This window comes from Agelaius tricolor, unplaced genomic scaffold (assembly GCF_023055355.1).
Source record: "Agelaius tricolor isolate 1412-34295 unplaced genomic scaffold, bAgeTri1.0.p SCAF_18, whole genome shotgun sequence".
NCBI lineage: Eukaryota > Metazoa > Chordata > Aves > Passeriformes > Icteridae > Agelaius > Agelaius tricolor.
In genome coordinates, this window is record NW_027269278.1 from 17,424,839 (window position 1) to 17,439,877 (window position 15,039).

The 15,039-nt window shown below is 63.0% G+C and overlaps 1 protein-coding gene across 3 annotated transcripts; it reads left to right on the plus strand.

The window, feature by feature from the left end:
• Nucleotides 1-280: 280 nt before the first annotated feature.
• Nucleotides 281-13,653, plus strand: ARHGEF37 (Rho guanine nucleotide exchange factor 37). 3 transcript variants are annotated; one of them, XM_071443619.1, is made up of 14 exons: nucleotides 323-391; nucleotides 443-540; nucleotides 2,653-2,856; nucleotides 3,179-3,302; nucleotides 3,623-3,770; nucleotides 4,424-4,623; nucleotides 5,123-5,253; nucleotides 5,755-5,859; nucleotides 6,476-6,586; nucleotides 7,207-7,536; nucleotides 8,199-8,327; nucleotides 8,663-8,858; nucleotides 9,273-9,445; nucleotides 10,136-13,653. In XM_071443619.1, the coding sequence occupies exons 3-14, from the start codon at nucleotides 2,665-2,667 to the stop codon at nucleotides 10,343-10,345; spliced, it is 2,049 nt and encodes a 682-aa protein (XP_071299720.1). In that variant the 5' UTR covers nucleotides 323-391; nucleotides 443-540; nucleotides 2,653-2,664; the 3' UTR covers nucleotides 10,346-13,653. The 3 variants fall into 3 exon arrangements, with proteins under 3 accessions (XP_071299719.1, XP_071299720.1, XP_071299718.1); XM_071443618.1 differs by having other exon boundaries at nucleotides 281-540; nucleotides 7,210-7,536; XM_071443617.1 differs by lacking the exon at nucleotides 323-391.
• The last annotated feature ends 1,386 nt before the right edge of the window (nucleotides 13,654-15,039 follow it).

Genomic DNA, 15,039 nt, shown 5'->3' on the forward strand with positions numbered 1-15,039 from the left:
CGGTGTGTCCCCTATCATCTCCCGGTGTGTCCCCTATCATCTCCCAGTGTGTCCCTGCTCTCCCAGTGTGTCCCTGCCCTCCACCCGCAGCTGCTGCCGGCACAGCGCACCGGGGGCTGCACGGACGGACGGGGGGCACACGGAGGGCGGCCGCGGGGGCCGATCGGGACCGGGGGCTCGGCCGGGCCGTTCTCACGGACGGGAGCCCGTGCCGATGCCGGTGCTGCGGGGGCGGTGCTCTCGGGCCAGCCGGTGCCAGCCCCCCCCCGCCCGCCGGGCGTACGCAGGGCCCGCCCCGCTCCGCTCAGCCCGACACCGAGCGGCTGCGGCTGCCGCGGCCCCGAGCGGCGGGGCCGGGCCCCGGGGCGGGATCAGCCCTGTTGGGGGCATCCCCCGCTCGGGATCATCCCCTGCTCGGGATCATCCCCCGCTCGGGATCATTCCCCGCTCGGGATCAGTCCCCGCTCGGGATCCCCCGTGCCCGCAGCAGCGGCAGCGCGGCCGGGCACGGCGACCTGCGCAACCCCGCCCGCTCCGCAGGTGAGAGCCGGGGCCGGGGGGTTCGGGGGGGTAGAGGCGAGGCTGGGCTGGCTGAGGAGCGGGGGTGACGCTCCTGGGGCGCGGTGGGAGCTGCGGGCCCGGAGCCGGCGACCCCGGGGCGCGGGAGGGCCGGGCCGGTGTCCGCGTCACGGACAGGGATGCCCGGAGCCTCCTTAGGGACAGGGATGCCCGGAGCCTCCTTAGAGACAGGGATGCTGGCAGCCCCCCTTAGGGAGAAGGATACCCAGACCTCCCTTAGGGACAGGGATGCCCGGAGCCCCCTTTAGGGACAGGGATACCCAGACCCCCCTTAGGGACAGGGATACCCAGACCCCCCTTAGGGACAGGGATGCCCAGAGCCCCCTTAGGGACAGGGATGCCCGCAGCCCCCCTTAGGGACAAGGATACCCAGACCCCCCTTAGGGACAGGGGTGCTGGCAGCAGCCGAGGCAGCAGTGACAGCTCAAATGCGGGAAGCTGCCCGGGAGGGGGGGCTGGGAAAACGAAACCTCCTCCTGCACTGTCTGCCTGCTCCAACGCTGCCCAGAAATGCTGCGGCTTCCTTTTGCACTGTCCCCTTGTCCCTCTGAGGTCTCAGGCCAGGGGGGTGAGGGGAGGCAATGGGGTTTCTGTAGCCTGGGGTACCCCCCCAGAGCAGCTCTGTGCCCTGGGGATGCTGCTGCAGGGACTAGGCTCACCCCAATACTGGCATGGCCTGAGCTGCAGGGCACCCTTCCAGGGCTCAGGGGGTGTCTCTGATCGAGCCTTTCCACCTGCCTCCACTGAACTGGGGTTTTGCTGCCACCCCAGGCAGAGGGCACTGGATTGATGGGAGTCCCTCTGCCTGGACACGTGGGAAGCACCCAGAGGGGTGCAGGAAAGTCTCCTCCACCCCATGTCCCATCTCAGGCACAGGCAGGGGAGGCAGCCAAGTCCCAGAGGGCAGGGGTGACAGCTGGCAGGGTGACACACTCCTGTCGGGCAAGTGGAGATCCAATGCCACTTTGCTGGCTGTGCCAAGCCCAGCAGTGGGCATGTGCCAGGAGGGGACAGCGGCCCTGCCCACAGCTCGCAGCTGCATCAGCCACTTGGACCTGGTGGGGACAGGGAGAGGGGCTGCAGCCTCCAAAGGGGGCACCTGGCACGGTGCAGTCTGGCTGTGGAGGTTGGCACTGGCTGGGGAGGCAAGGCAGGGCAAAGGCTGTGCTGCTGCTTGTGCCATCTGGCCTTTATCTGCCACCTCTGTCCTGCCTTTCCTCCTCTCCTCCTCCGCAGGGAGCCTGGCAGGAATCCTGCCCGGCCGGGGGCTGGTCACAGCCCAGCTGTGCCTGTGCCACACCTCCCTCTCTCTCAAGGCCTTCCTGCCAGCAGCCAAGCACTGTTTGTGATGCTCTGGGAGCTGCTCATCCTCCCTGGTATCAGTTAGAGCAGAGTGTGTTTCATGAGAAGAAAATACCGGGAATCAGCTCAGAATTTCCACGGCAGAGAGGAGAGTGTGCTGTGCCACGCAGGGCCCTGGCATTGCGTACCAGGGGCTGCCAGTGCATCTGGCAGAGGCATCAGCAGCTCTGCCCACTTCTCCCCCATCCCAGTGGCTTTTAAAGCAGCTCTTGCTGTCACAGAAACATCTCTTGTTCCAGCGCTGCAGAACCACTCTTTGTACTTTGAACAGGACCCTTGAATGCCAGGCAAGGTGCCAGGCGCCGGCAGCCAAGGCAGGGAGGGAACAATTGGCCCTGGCAGCACGGAGCTGGAGCGGAGGTGGCAAAGCCTGCTCTGCCACGGGGACGGGTCCCTGCACAGTCCCAGTGCTGGGTGGCAGCTGCCAGGCCCCTGCTGGCACCCGGGGACCCCCTTGCCTGCACCCCAGCCCCACACACGGTCACCAGAGCATGGGCACGTGTGTGTGGCAAGTCCCTGCCTGCCACACGTGGGTGTCTGCAGCCAGCCTGCTCCTGCCTCGCAGCACCTGATGGTTTTATGGGTTTGGAGCGTGCAGATGGGTTGAGTGTCCCTGGGGATGTGCTGTGGGGTCCAGGGGAGGGAGCACGGGCACTGAGCTGGGTTGGGCACACAGCACCAGTTCCAGGGCTGCCTTTGCCACCCCTGCAGTGCCCTGCAGAGATGGCGAGCGCAGAGCCCGGCGCTGAGGATGCGGCTGAGGCTGAAGAGGCCGTGTACGAGGAGATGCCCTGTGACAGGATGGAGCTGAGCCAGCGGCTGGCCGTGGAGGAGCTCCTCAGCACCGAGGCCAGCTACGTGCACAACATGCAGCTGTGTGTGTCTGACATCCGGGCACACCTCCAGGACAAGCAGGTGACATGGGCACCCCTGCCAGGGGACTGCAGGGGGAATCTGTCCACAGCTGGGAGATGCCCAAATCACTGCAGGTGCTCCTTCCCCCTCACCAGCCAGGCTCTGGGGTTGGATGGACATTGGGTCTGACCCAGTACAGCCACCCTACGACCTTAACCTGGGAGCCCAGACAGGTCTCAGCATCCCCAAAGACTCCTGAAACACAGCATCACTCACTGGGGTGTCCCATGGGGCAGGTAGAAGGTGACCAGCAGTGCCTCTAAAGCACCTGGTCCATCTCTGACATATCTGGCTTAGCCTGGGCCATCTTTGTTCCCTTCAGCTGCCCGAGCTGGACCTGGAAGGACTCTTCTCTAACACTGATGACATCCTCCATGTCTCCAGGCGCTTTCTGAAGGGGCTGGAGGCCACAGCCGGCCCGGGGCAGGAGCAGCTGCTCTGCATCAGTAAGTGGTGCAGTGCCAGTGGCTGCCCTGTGCCCCCATGTGGGGGTGTGCCAGCCCAGCCCCCTGCCCTGGCACCTCCTGCTCCTGCCTTGGCTCTGGGAAGCGCTGGTGCCACCGTGTCCACCCTAGGCTGAGCTGCCCAGCCTGCAGGGTGATGGGGACAGCAGCAGGCCCAGTTTAGCAGGGTGCCCGGGGGCAGAGCCCTGCTCTGGCACGATTGGCATTGCTCCACTGGCTTTGTCCTTCCAGCAGGCTGGGGATAAACCCCTGCCTTCTCATGGGAAAGGACCCTCCTCCCCAGCCCCACTCTCCTTCCCCAGGCACGCTGTTCCAGGAGTTCAAGGAAGAGATGGAGGCTGTCTACAAGATCTACTGTGCCAGCTACGACCATGCCCTGCAGCTGGTGGAGAGCTACCGCAGGGACCCCCGGCTGCAGGAGGAGATCCTGGACACCCTCAATGCCACCGTGTAGGTCCCTCTGCTGAGCCACCACCTCCCTGTCCCTGTTTCACATCCTGGCTTTGCCCTTCTCCTCCCTGGACAAGCTTCCTGCATGGATCTGTGTCACCAGGCTGGGTGTCATATCATGGCCACCACCTTTGTGGCATTTCCTGGCAGCCTGTCCTGGACTCTTGGTTCAGGATCTTTTATGATGGATCCCAAAAGAAGGGATGGGTGATATCCAAGCTGCTGCCTTCCCCAGGGAGGGCACATCCTCCCCACATTGACCAGAGAGACACAGGCTGGCCCTAGGGGACCTGAACTGTCTGGGGGGCTCTCAAACAGTGGAGGAGCTCCTGGGATTCACTGTTTGGGCACAGACAATGTGATTCCCAACAGAGAGATGGGTGCCTTCCTGTGGGTGGGAAGGAGACACTGCCAACACCTTCCCTCCCTGCTGCCCACTGGTCCCGTGTCCAGGGCTGGACAAGCACAGAGCTGCTCAGGGAGGCAGGACACCCACCCAGGGCTGCCACTGCCTCAGGGCTGGAGGGAGCAGCCAGAGATGCCCTGGGCTGCTCTGTCCCTCAAACACTCCCAGAGAAGCCGTGGAGAGCAGCAGGGCAGGAAGGTTTCCCCAGCCCCACACACCAACCCTGAGCAATTCCCCTCTCCACCAGGCCTCACACGGGCGCCTCAGACCTCAGCTTCTTCCTGGTGATGCCCGTGCAGAGGGTCACCAAGTACCCCCTGCTGCTGGGGAAGATCCTGGAGAACACCCCGAGCAGCGCCAGTGCCCACTCAGCCCTGGAGGCAGCGGCTCGTGCCATGGCCCAGGTCAATGCCAACATCAACGAGTACAAACGGCGCCGGGAAGTGGGTGAGCGGCCAGGGCCTTGGTGCAGGAGGGGGCACAGCACCCAGCCCAGCCCCAGTGCTGTCCTGGGCACTAATTCCCACTTGAATCAGTTCAAAGCTCTCCTGCCCTGCACTCAATCCTGCCTGGTGCAGCTGCAGACTCTGTGCAGGCAGCTCCTGGAACTGCTCTGGTCCTGTCAGTGCCACTGTGGGCAAGACCCAAAGGCTGTAGGAGCAGGGTGGCATGGGGGGCCAAGGACAAAACCAGTCTGTCCACATTCCTGGGGCTGGGGAACGGGGAATAACACTTCTGCCCTTGGGATAGGAGAAATCAGGCTCCCCATAGATGGGAGCTCACCTTTCTCTTTGGTTTTCCTGGTCCTTCCCTTCTTTGATGTGGCTTGTGCTTATCCTGCTGATCAGCCCCTGTGCTGCTCACCTTCCTTGCCTGCTCAGCCATGAAGTCTCCTCTTCTGATCTTTTTTTTCCCCCGTTATTTTGTGTCCTCCCACCCGAGGCAGCAACCAAATACACCAAGGCCGAGCACCTGACGCTGCGGGCGCGCCTGGCGCGCCTCAACACTCACTCCATCGCCAAGAAAACCACGCGCCTCAGCCGGCTCCTCCTGCACGAGGCTGGCATCGTGGCCAAGGTGGGCAGCCCTCACCTGCACCCGGGCACCTGCTGCCCCTCCCTGCGCCGCTTCTGGGGCATTTTGCTGCTCCTCAAGTGCCTCAATGGCAGAATGAGGAGGGCAAGGCCACTGTGGGGTGGGGTGGGGTGGGGTGGGGTGGCTGGTGCTGCCTCCTGGTTCTCCATCATGCCAAGGAGCAGTGGGATAGAGGAATGCAGGGACACACCTCCCTCCCCACCCCAGAGCATTGCAGGGCAGCACTTTGGCCTCCAAAGGACCTGCAGGACCCTTGGGCCCCCCAGAAAAGGAAAGACGTCCCAGTGTTCCCCAGCACCACGAGCACACCAAGAGCTTTGTTGCTGCCTGCCCCAATGTTTTGACTCCTTCCCAGATTCATGGAGCCCCCCAGGGTCTGCCCTGCCCTGTGAGCTCCAGGCAGGTGCCTGGCTGCTGTTTCAGCCCCCAGTGATGGGCCTCAGCCCTGCCCATGCTGGTGACAAGCTGCCTCTCTCCTTACAGACTGAGGACAAGGAATATGATGACCTGGAAGAGAAGTTCCAGTGTGTGGCATCCAGTGTGGCCACGCTGAAGGAGAACATGGCATCCTACCTGGGCCACCTAGAGGTAACACCTTGGCCCCATCCCCTCAGGAGCTGTTCCTTGGGATTGGGGAACACTTCCAAGCCCTGTGGAAAGCAGGAGCTGTTGGGGATGTTCAGGGATTTGCTGCTGAGCTGTTGTGTCAGGGGGTTGCACAACACCCAAGGATTGCTCAGGTCCAGGGGAGTTTAAACCAAAGCTGAGGCTTTGACAACACTGTCTGAGCTGGTGTCAGTTGAGAATAATCCGTCCTTAAACTTATCATTATTTCAAGGTCTTAAATGATTGAAAAGGCCGTGTGTTGTTCAGCCTGGGAATTCTCACTTTAATAATGTGTATAAGGCAGAAATGTCCCCAGATCAGTCCTGACAACAAACTGCCCTTCTGAAATCACCTGGGTCAGCAGCTGCTACGATTTTCTCATGGAAATCCCTTGGGGCATCTGAGGAAAATAAAAATCTGAGTGCTGGCCAAACATGCAATCCCCAGACACAGCATTATCAGGAAAGCCTCGGGGAGTGGCCGAGGGTTCAGCAGCAATTCCTGGGCTGGAAAGACCTTGCAGGAAAGACTGACAGGGGCTGCCCACGCAGGATTATTGGGAAGGAGCTAAAGGAGCGTGGTGCTGCCTCCCTTGCAGGCGTTCCTGCAGCCCAGCCCGCACCAGTGTGACCTGCAGATGGAGCAGGGGCCAGCCCAGCAGCACCGCCGCCTCTCGCAGCTCCTGCAGAGCACCGTGTTCCCCGAGTTTGTGAGTGCTCCTGCCCTGCACATCTCCTGCAGCTCCCCACCTTCTGCCAGGCACACTGGGGGCTGGCAGCCAGCAGCTGAGGGCACCCCAGTGTCCTCAGAGTCCCCCAGAGCCCAGCTTAGCAGGCAGAGCCAGGAGTGAGTAACAGGATCCATCTGCAGTCGCTGGCACGGGGAGGGAGGGAGCAGCTCCAGGGGACAGGGGAGGGCAGGGACAGGGACACAGCAAGAGCACAGCCCCAGAGCCCAGCCAGGGCTGGGATGGGCTGCAGTGTGTGCCCCATGTGCCTCCAGGGAGATGGGGAGGACACCAGAACACCCCGAGGCAGGGGCAGAGGGCCCTTAAATGGGCTCTGGGCAGGGGTGTGGGGGGAGACTCAGCTGAGGCTGCTCTGAGCCATTCCAGGGTCCTGCCCAGCTCTTTCCATGGATCACAGGTTTGGAATTGTGTCAGGCTCCCTTCCAAGGGTTTGTGGTGGTTGGCATCCTGTGAGCCCTCAGGGAAAGATGTCCCAGTGCTCCCCATTCCACAGAGACCCCCAGGCCTCTGCCCCCTGCCCCTGGGCTGGCAGCTGCTCCTGCCTGGGGGCTCACCTGGAAACTGGGGTTCTCCCCTGGCAGAAGCAGCGTGTGGGCAGGCTGGTGTGGCAGCCCCTCTGCAGCCTCTCAGACATGCTGGAGGGGCCCCAGCAGCTGGTCAAGAAGCGCCTGGACAAGCTGCTGGACTACGAGGAGATCCAGGAGAGGAAGAGCGAGATGGGCACCGTGAGCTATGATGAGGAGGCTGCCATGAACACCTACCTGGCCATCAATGACCTGCTGGTGGCCGAGCTGCCCCAGTTCAACCAGGTGGCTGTGCAGCTCCTGGGGCAGATCCTGCGCTCCTTCAGCGCCCTGCAGCTGGACCTGGCTGCCCAGGTCCTGCACCACGCAGAGAAGGAGCTGGAGCAGGTGAGTGGGACCCCTCAGGCACAGGGGCTGAGCTGGAACTGCCTTCCCCAGGTCTGGGAGATCTCTCAGACATCAGGGTTTGCTGATCTCTCAGACACTGAAGGTTTGCTGTGCCCACCTGCCCTTGCAGACTGTGGAGCATTTGTAAGGATCTCCCTTCCTTCCTTCCTTCCTGGAAAAAGGCAATTTTTCTCTTCTGCACTGTCAGAAACTCCTGCTTTCTGTTTGTGGACGCTGCTGGTAATTTATTGATGTGCTGCTGTCTGAGAGATCAGTGTGAGCTCAGAGCTCCTGAGAGCCCCGTGCCAGCAAGGCAGGGAGGAGAAAGGCAGCTCCTGGGCTGGGGAACAGCTCCCCCAGCACCATCCCCTGGGAGATGTCTCCCAGAACTCCTCACTGCTCAAAACTCCTCCCTGATGTTTGTACACATGGGGAGGGAGGGAGCCCTGGGGGGGAGCACAGCCCTGGCCTGAGCCAGGACCAGGAGCAGAACAAGGTGCAGCTCAAAGCCAGAGAGAAGCACCTTTGATCCCCTGTGCAAGGTGAATTCAGTGGTCAGCTCTGCTCTCTTGCTTTCTCACCCCTTTCCATCCTCCTGCTTCCCTTCTGCCCCTGCCCAGAGCTCCCTCAGGGCCCTCCCTGATCCCAGTCTGTCTCCACAGCTGCCCCATGGGCACATGGCCCTGCCCAGCTTCTGGAAGGTGGTGGAGGACAGCCTGCAGCAGTCGGGTGCCCAGCTCCGTGCCTTCTGCCAGGCCTTTGAGACGGTCACACCCAGCCCTGGCACACAGGTAGGGGCAGGGCAGGGCATGGCTCAGGCCAGCTGGATAGAGAGACACTGGGCTGTGGCTTCCCAGTGCAGAAAATGCCCTTGGTGGGGAGGCTGGCCCGGGATGGGGCCCAGGGGGTGCCACAGGATTTCCCCCAAGCCCCTGAGAGCTGGGGATAAGCAGGGATGGAAGAGCTCAGCTCTGCTGGTTCTGGACTCTCATCACCAGACCTGGGGGTGGAGTGGGGAGTGTGAAGGAGTTTCTGCTCCTAAGCTGTCCCTGGGATGTGGTCCTGCAGAAAGGAGAGCAGGAGTGGGGTCTCATGGGATGCTCCTGTGTCTCGTGCTCCCCACCAGCCCCTGACCCCTGCTGAGGAGAGGAAGGTCCTTTCCCTTGTGAGCAAGCACGGCCCAGACAAGCTCTACCAAGTGACCAGCAACATCAGTGGCAGCAGAGAGCTGGACCTGACCCTGCTGAGGGGACAGATCGTGGCTCTGCTGCAGAGCGCCGACACCAAGGGCAACACCAGCAGGTGGCTGGTGGATGCTGGAGGTACTGTGGGCACTGTGGGCAGCCTCTCCTCACCCTGGCACCAGGGCCCCGTTCACCTCACTCATTTCCTCTCCTGGATTCACCCTCCTTTCAAGCAGCAGGCCGTGGTCTCCTGTGCTCCCTTCCAGGCTGTGCTCAGCCCAAGGCCACCTGAGCTTTGCCACCAGCTGTAAGGTTCAGGTGCCCTGGCTGATTCCCCAGGGGAAGTGTCATGGCTGGGGAGGGTGATCCACACACACATAAACACATGGAATTCCCTTTTTGGTGGGCATTTCTCCTGCGTGTCCCCTCGTGCTGGACAGGGCTGCTGTGCCATGCCAGGCACAGCCAAACTGCCATTCCTGTCTCCTGCAGCCAGTGCTGGCTGTGCCAGGCAGCAGGGCCCCGTGACCTGGGTGTGTCTGTGTCCTGCAGGTCCCCGAGGGTTTGTTCCTGCTGCAAAGCTCCGGCCCTACAGCCCAGTGCAGGTGCAGCAGCCTCTGATGCAGCTGCTGGGCCTGGACGGTGACACAGAGAGAAGGAGACATTCCTATGCATCCCCCGAAGCTCCCAGGCCACAGGTGGCCACCTTCACCCCAACGTTCCAGGTGAGAGTGGGGGACAATCTTGGGGCCATTTCTAGCGACCCCACCAGCTCCCTGCTCTTCCTGGTGTGGCTGGGAAGGGGGACCTGCTTTTCCAGATGTCCCCCTTGCTGGCACCAGGGTGGACAGGGTGAGAGAACTGTCCTTGGTGGGTCCCCTGTCCCTCCATCCATGGCACTGCTGTGCTGCCCTCTGGGAACTGCCACATCCTTCCCACCTTGACTCCCAGCTCCAGCCAGGGCTCCCTCCCTCCCTCCCTCCCTCCCTCCCTCTTTCCTTGCCTGCCTCCCCCAGGTGGTGGCCAGGGCTTCCTCCCTCCCTCCCTCTTTCCCTCCTTCCCTCCCTCTTTCCTTGCCTGCTCCCACAGGTGGTGGCCAGGAAAACGAGATCATAGTTTTAAGGTCTCGGATAAGAAGGTGTAGCTTTTTTTCTCTGATCTGAAGAAGAGTGACAGCATTGCTCTAAAACTAAAACTGATGCGTTTTCTTCTTGTGAACTCAGAAATGAGGAAACAGACCACAATCAATATGTTATGCTGAATTACAGTGGTAGTCACAGAAGGTGTTATCAAAAAAAATCACGAACCTACTAATTTATTTCTAGGAACAGGACAGATTGCCATGGAACATGAACCTGTGAAAGCTTTCAGGGAGCATCACCCCTCCCTCCCTCTTTCCTTGCCTGCTCCCACAGGTGGTGGCCGGCTTCTCCTTCGCAGCGCGGAGCCCGCAGGAGCTGAGCCTGCAGGCGGGGCAGCCCGTGCTGCTGCTGGAGCCCCACGACAAGAAGGGCAGCACGGAGTGGAGCCTGGTGGAGGTGAACGGCCAGAGGGGCTACGTGCCCTCCAGCTACCTGGTGACCGTGCCCGTGCAGGAGCCGGCGGGCTGGAGCCTGCCCGTGTGAGCGTGCCAGCCCCAGCAGGGCAAGGATGGAGCAGCCAGCCTGGCACCCGAGGAAACCTCACAGGAGATGCTGGAGGGAGGCAGCCCCCGGCTGGGAAGGTGGTGGGAGGCACCCGAGGGAAACGGGCATGAGGATGGCACTTGGGAGGCACCTTTTGATAGGAGGTGTGAGGGTGCCAGGCGCTGTGTGTGTGTGTTGGCACAAAGCAAAGCAGCACCAGGGAGTGAGGGCAGGTGGCTGCAGTTATGCAGGGATTTGCTGCAATCCCTGCAAGTGACAAATGTGTCCTGGGGAGATGGGGCAGCATCGTCCCTGCTTGGAGCAGGATTGAGCAGCAGAGGAGCAGCACTGCAGAGGGGTCCTCAGCCAGGCAGGGGGAACTCGGACACCTGGGCACTGAGCACCTGGGCACTGGGGAACCTGAGTACCTGAGCACTTGGGCACTGGGCACCTGAGTACCTCAGAATTTGGCTACTTGGGCAGCTGAATACCTGAGAAACTGGGCACCTGAGGGCCTGAGAAACTGGGCACCTGGGCACCTGAGGATTTAGCTACCTGGGCAGATGAATACCTGAGAAACTGGGCATCTGGGCACCTGAGAATTTGTCTCCCTGGGCACCTGAGGATTTGGCTCCCTGGGCACCTGGGCACCTGAGGATGCCTCCCTGGGCACCTGAGTGCCCGAGCCCTGTGGCAGCGCGGGGCTGGGGCCACCAGAGGGCGCCCCGCACCCGCTCCCGGTGCCTGCTGGGCTCGCACTGCGAGCGCTGGTGCGGGGGCACCGCCCGGGGCACGGAGATCGGGACCCCCGGGACCCCCGGGACCCCGTTCCCCCGCGACCCGCACGGATCCCCGGCGGGCTGGCACAGGTCCCATGGAAGAGGTTTTTGGGAGGATCGATCCGTGTCGGTCCTGACCTGAGGCTCGGTTGGAGACCCGAGAGCCCCCTCCCACCATTCCCGAGGTATCCGTGCCTCAGTTTCCCCGCGGTTGCACTGTTAGGGGATGCTGATGGGGCTGGGGTGGGCAGCCCTGCCGTGGTGCCAGAGGGGACTTCAGGAGCGCCCCGGGTCTGGCACCGCACGCTGCCCATCCCTCACCCAGGCCAGAGGAGCACCCGGCTGGCGTCGCCTGGGCTGCCCGCATCAAAGGTGCCCTGCCCTGCCCTGCCCTGCCCTGCCCGGGGCAGCAGCAGCACTCCCGGCCACCCACGGGCTCCCCATCGTGGCCGTGCCTGCGGGCTGGGCAGCGGGGCAGGGCTGGCACAGCCTCACCAACCCTGAGCAGGTGCCAGGCGGGTGGGGACAGCCCCAGGCAGTGCCCTGTGTGGGGCTGGGGTCTGGTGTGAGGCAGAGTGGGGCTCACCCTCCTTTCAGCTGGACCTGTGGGGTGGCTGGGGGGCAGCCACCTCTGCCCAGGTGCCATTGAAAGGCCTGAGGAAATGCTCAGCTACACCAGTCCTGGGAGGGGACAGCAGTGCCAGAGCTGGGGACGTGTCCTGGGGACGCTCCCTGCCTGGGGAGAGGCTGGTGGGCTCCTCAGCAAGGGAAAATGAGCAGGCTGGGGACGAGGGTCATTGAGCAGGGGCTGTGTGTCTGTTCTTGCCCACCCAGGCCAGGCCCTGCAGCCACAGGGCTCACCCCTCCAGCTCCCTGCAGGTGGCTCCTCTGGATTTTTCCATCCCTAATCAAATCCCACCAGGTCGGGTTTCCCTCCCGAGTCGCCTTCCTGCCAGCTCGGTGGGGTGCACAAGCAATCAGCCCCGTGCCAGCCATGGCAGCAGTGGGGCAGGCCCTGCTCCACAGCCCTCGGGTGCCTGAGACCCTCTGGGGGCTCAAAGGTGATGGTGGCACAGGGAGGGCTGAGCCTGCTGCTGCCTGGGCCCTGATCTGCCCCTGGAAGGAGATCTGGGGTGGTCAGGGCTGGGCTGCACACCCTGCAGGGAGAGGGCAATGAGTTCCTGTGGCTCCTCCAGCCTTTGGGTGAGCTGGGCCCTGCAGTTCCCCCCAGCCCTGCTGCCAGCCTCGATGGCCAGGGGACCTTTCCCAGGGGTCTGTCCCCAGGATGGGGCCTGGTGCTTGGCTGCAGGAGGTGGGTGCCTGCATCCCTCCCTTCTCCCTGAATTCACCCAAATTCATGGCACTGCTGCTGCCCTGAGCCTGGAAATGCCCTCTTGGAGTCACGGGAGGGCACGGGGCTCTTCCAGCCCAGCCATGAAGGAAGATAAAGGGCACAAGTGTTCCTTTAAATAGCCTCTCAAGGACAGGCTCTCCCGGGAGGAATGCTCTGGCTGGCCCGGTGGAACGTGCCTGCGCCCGGGGGCACGGGGGGACAGCTGGGCAGGGCCGGCTGCTCAACAGGAGCCAGGTCAAGGTTAGGCACGGCCCTGGCCCGGTGCCACCGTGCCATGCTTGGCACCCGGGGAACAGAGCCGTGCAAACAGGGAAGTGCATGCCAGGCCAGGGGTTTGCCGTGCCCGGGGCTGATCCGGAGGAGCCGCTGCCGCCCCTGAGCCGCCCTCCAGCCCGCCCGGAATTTGGCAGCGGCGCTGCCTGGCTGCCCGAGCAGCCTCCGGGGCAGCTCCGGGTGTCCCAGAGCGGCTGCTGCGCTCCTGTCCGGGCTGATTCATATCCTGGACGTGCAGGCATTTGGATGTTGTCCACCCGCGGGGTGTGACGGTGTCCCCAGGGCGCGGGTGCCAGCCCAGCCACGTGCCGGGAGCAGCTCCGTGTGCCTGCTGCTCCCTGGGGACACGGCAGGGACACAAAACACATCCCAGGTGAGATCCCGGGATGCCAGGAGCATGGCTGAGTGCCCAGGTGTCCATGTGCCCATCGGCTCTGCTGGGGCACCCCGGGGGCAGGGAGGTGTGAGAAAAAGCAGCTGCCACAAACCCCAGTCCCAGAGCCATCCCCTCAGCACGGGGTGCAGAAAGGAGAGGGCAAAGGGAGCCAGGAGGAGCAGAGTGGCCACTTGGGCTGAAGGGCACAGCCAGCCCAAGTGGCTTTAGGCACAGAGCTCGGGTTGCCCACGCTGCCAGGCTGAGCTGGCTCCCAGCAGAGCCAGCCTGTGCTGCAATTTCCCTGCCACCTGCCCATGGTGGCCCACGAGGAGCAGCCCGAGCCCCAGGCCACCCTCCCTGGCCCCTCATGTGCCTGCTGGGCCCAGCGTGGCCCCAGGAGGGGCTGAGCCCCACGGAGAGCGAGCCCGGGGCTGCAGAGCAGGAGAGGAGCCGTGAACAGCAGCGCTCGCTCCAGGCTGGTGCAGCTGGCACCTGAATTGTCTAATAAAGTGTGAAATTGCTTTCATGCTCTGCTACCTTTGCTGAGCTGGACCGTCATTACAGCCCCCCCTCACTGCCCGCACCGGCTGTGCCTGTCCTGCTGTGCTGGTGCTGCCAGCTGAGCCTGGGCTGGCACTGCTGGGGTGGCACTGCCCCATCACCCCTGTGCCTGTCCTGCTGTGCTGGTGCTGCCAGCTGAGCCTGGGCTGGCACTGCTGGGGCTGCCACTGCCCCATCACCCCTGTGCCACTGTGGCTGTGTTGGTGCTGCCAGCTGAGCCCTGGGCACGGGGGCTGGGGGCGGCCGTCCCGGCTCCTTATCGCACAGGATGCCCCAGGGCACCGGGATCAGCTCAGGTCGGAGCCCTGCCCTGCGGCTGTGCCGCTGCCAAAGCCCTGCCCGTGCCCATCAGATTGGGCTCCATCCGGCCGCACCCAGACCCTGCCGAGGCTGCAGAGAGCTCCCACCGCGGCAGGGACAGAGGGACAGAGGGACAGAGGGACAGAGGGACAGCCCGGAGCCTGCCGAGGCTGCAGAGAGCTCCCACCGCGGCAGGGACAGAGGGACAGAGGGACAGAGGGACAGCCCGGCCCCCCTCGCCGGTGGGTGACGAATTGCTCCTGAGCCACCTGGCTCTGCACAGAAACTGTTCTGCACCTCTAATAACGATAATCAATCATCCTGCTCTGGGCAGGGGATGTGCAAGGTTCTCCAGGGCTGGGTGGGGCTGGCAGGGGGATTTTGGGGGCTCCCCTGAGGGGACACAGAGGCCTCTGCTCCGGGGGTGGCTTCCCTCCTGCACTGCCCACCAGAAGGGCAATCCATGACCAGGTACACACCCTGCCAGGGGAAGTGCCAGCTCCTCCTTGGGGCTGTGGAAATCGTGATTTTGGAGGGAAAAGCAGCTGGGAGCCCAGATCTGGCATGGGGGCCTGGCTGCTCCAGAGGGTCCCATGGGTCCCCATGGCAAAGGAGCTGCTGAGTGAGGCCCAGGGAAAGGCATTTCTGCAGGGATCAGGATACTTTGCCCCAGGGAAGTGGTGCCACGTTTTTCCAGCTACTGATAAAGTTAAACCCTTGATCTGGTTAAAGATTTAGCCCACAAGGCAAGCCAGGGTAGGACAGCAATGCTGTTAGTGCCACTGCCTTGGTGACTCTTCAACTTTTTCCTAATATCTGACCCAACCCTTCTCTCTGTCCATTGCAAACCATTCCCCTTGTCCTGCCACTGCTGGAGAAAAGCAGTCCCAGGGAGAGCCCCCTACCCCAGCAGCATTCCCGAGCCCTCCTCCATTGGCACTGCTCCTCTCCCAGCCTGCACAGCCTGTTCCCAAAGCCCCAAGTGAAAACTGAATTGCTTCCCCCAGAGCTGCCAATGCTTTAGGGACTGGAGCATCTGCACACACCATGG

Excerpts from the sequence above, each read along its gene's own strand:
- ARHGEF37 (XM_071443619.1), top strand. The coding sequence starts at position 2,665 with ATGGCGAGCGCAGAGCCCGGCGCTGAGGATGCGGCTGAGGCTGAAGAG. Across the intron at positions 5,254-5,754 it reads AGGCTGGCATCGTGGCCAAG|ACTGAGGACAAGGAATATGA; the intron begins GTGGGCAGCCCT and ends CTCTCCTTACAG. Across the intron at positions 9,446-10,135 it reads CCTTCACCCCAACGTTCCAG|GTGGTGGCCGGCTTCTCCTT; the intron begins GTGAGAGTGGGG and ends CTGCTCCCACAG.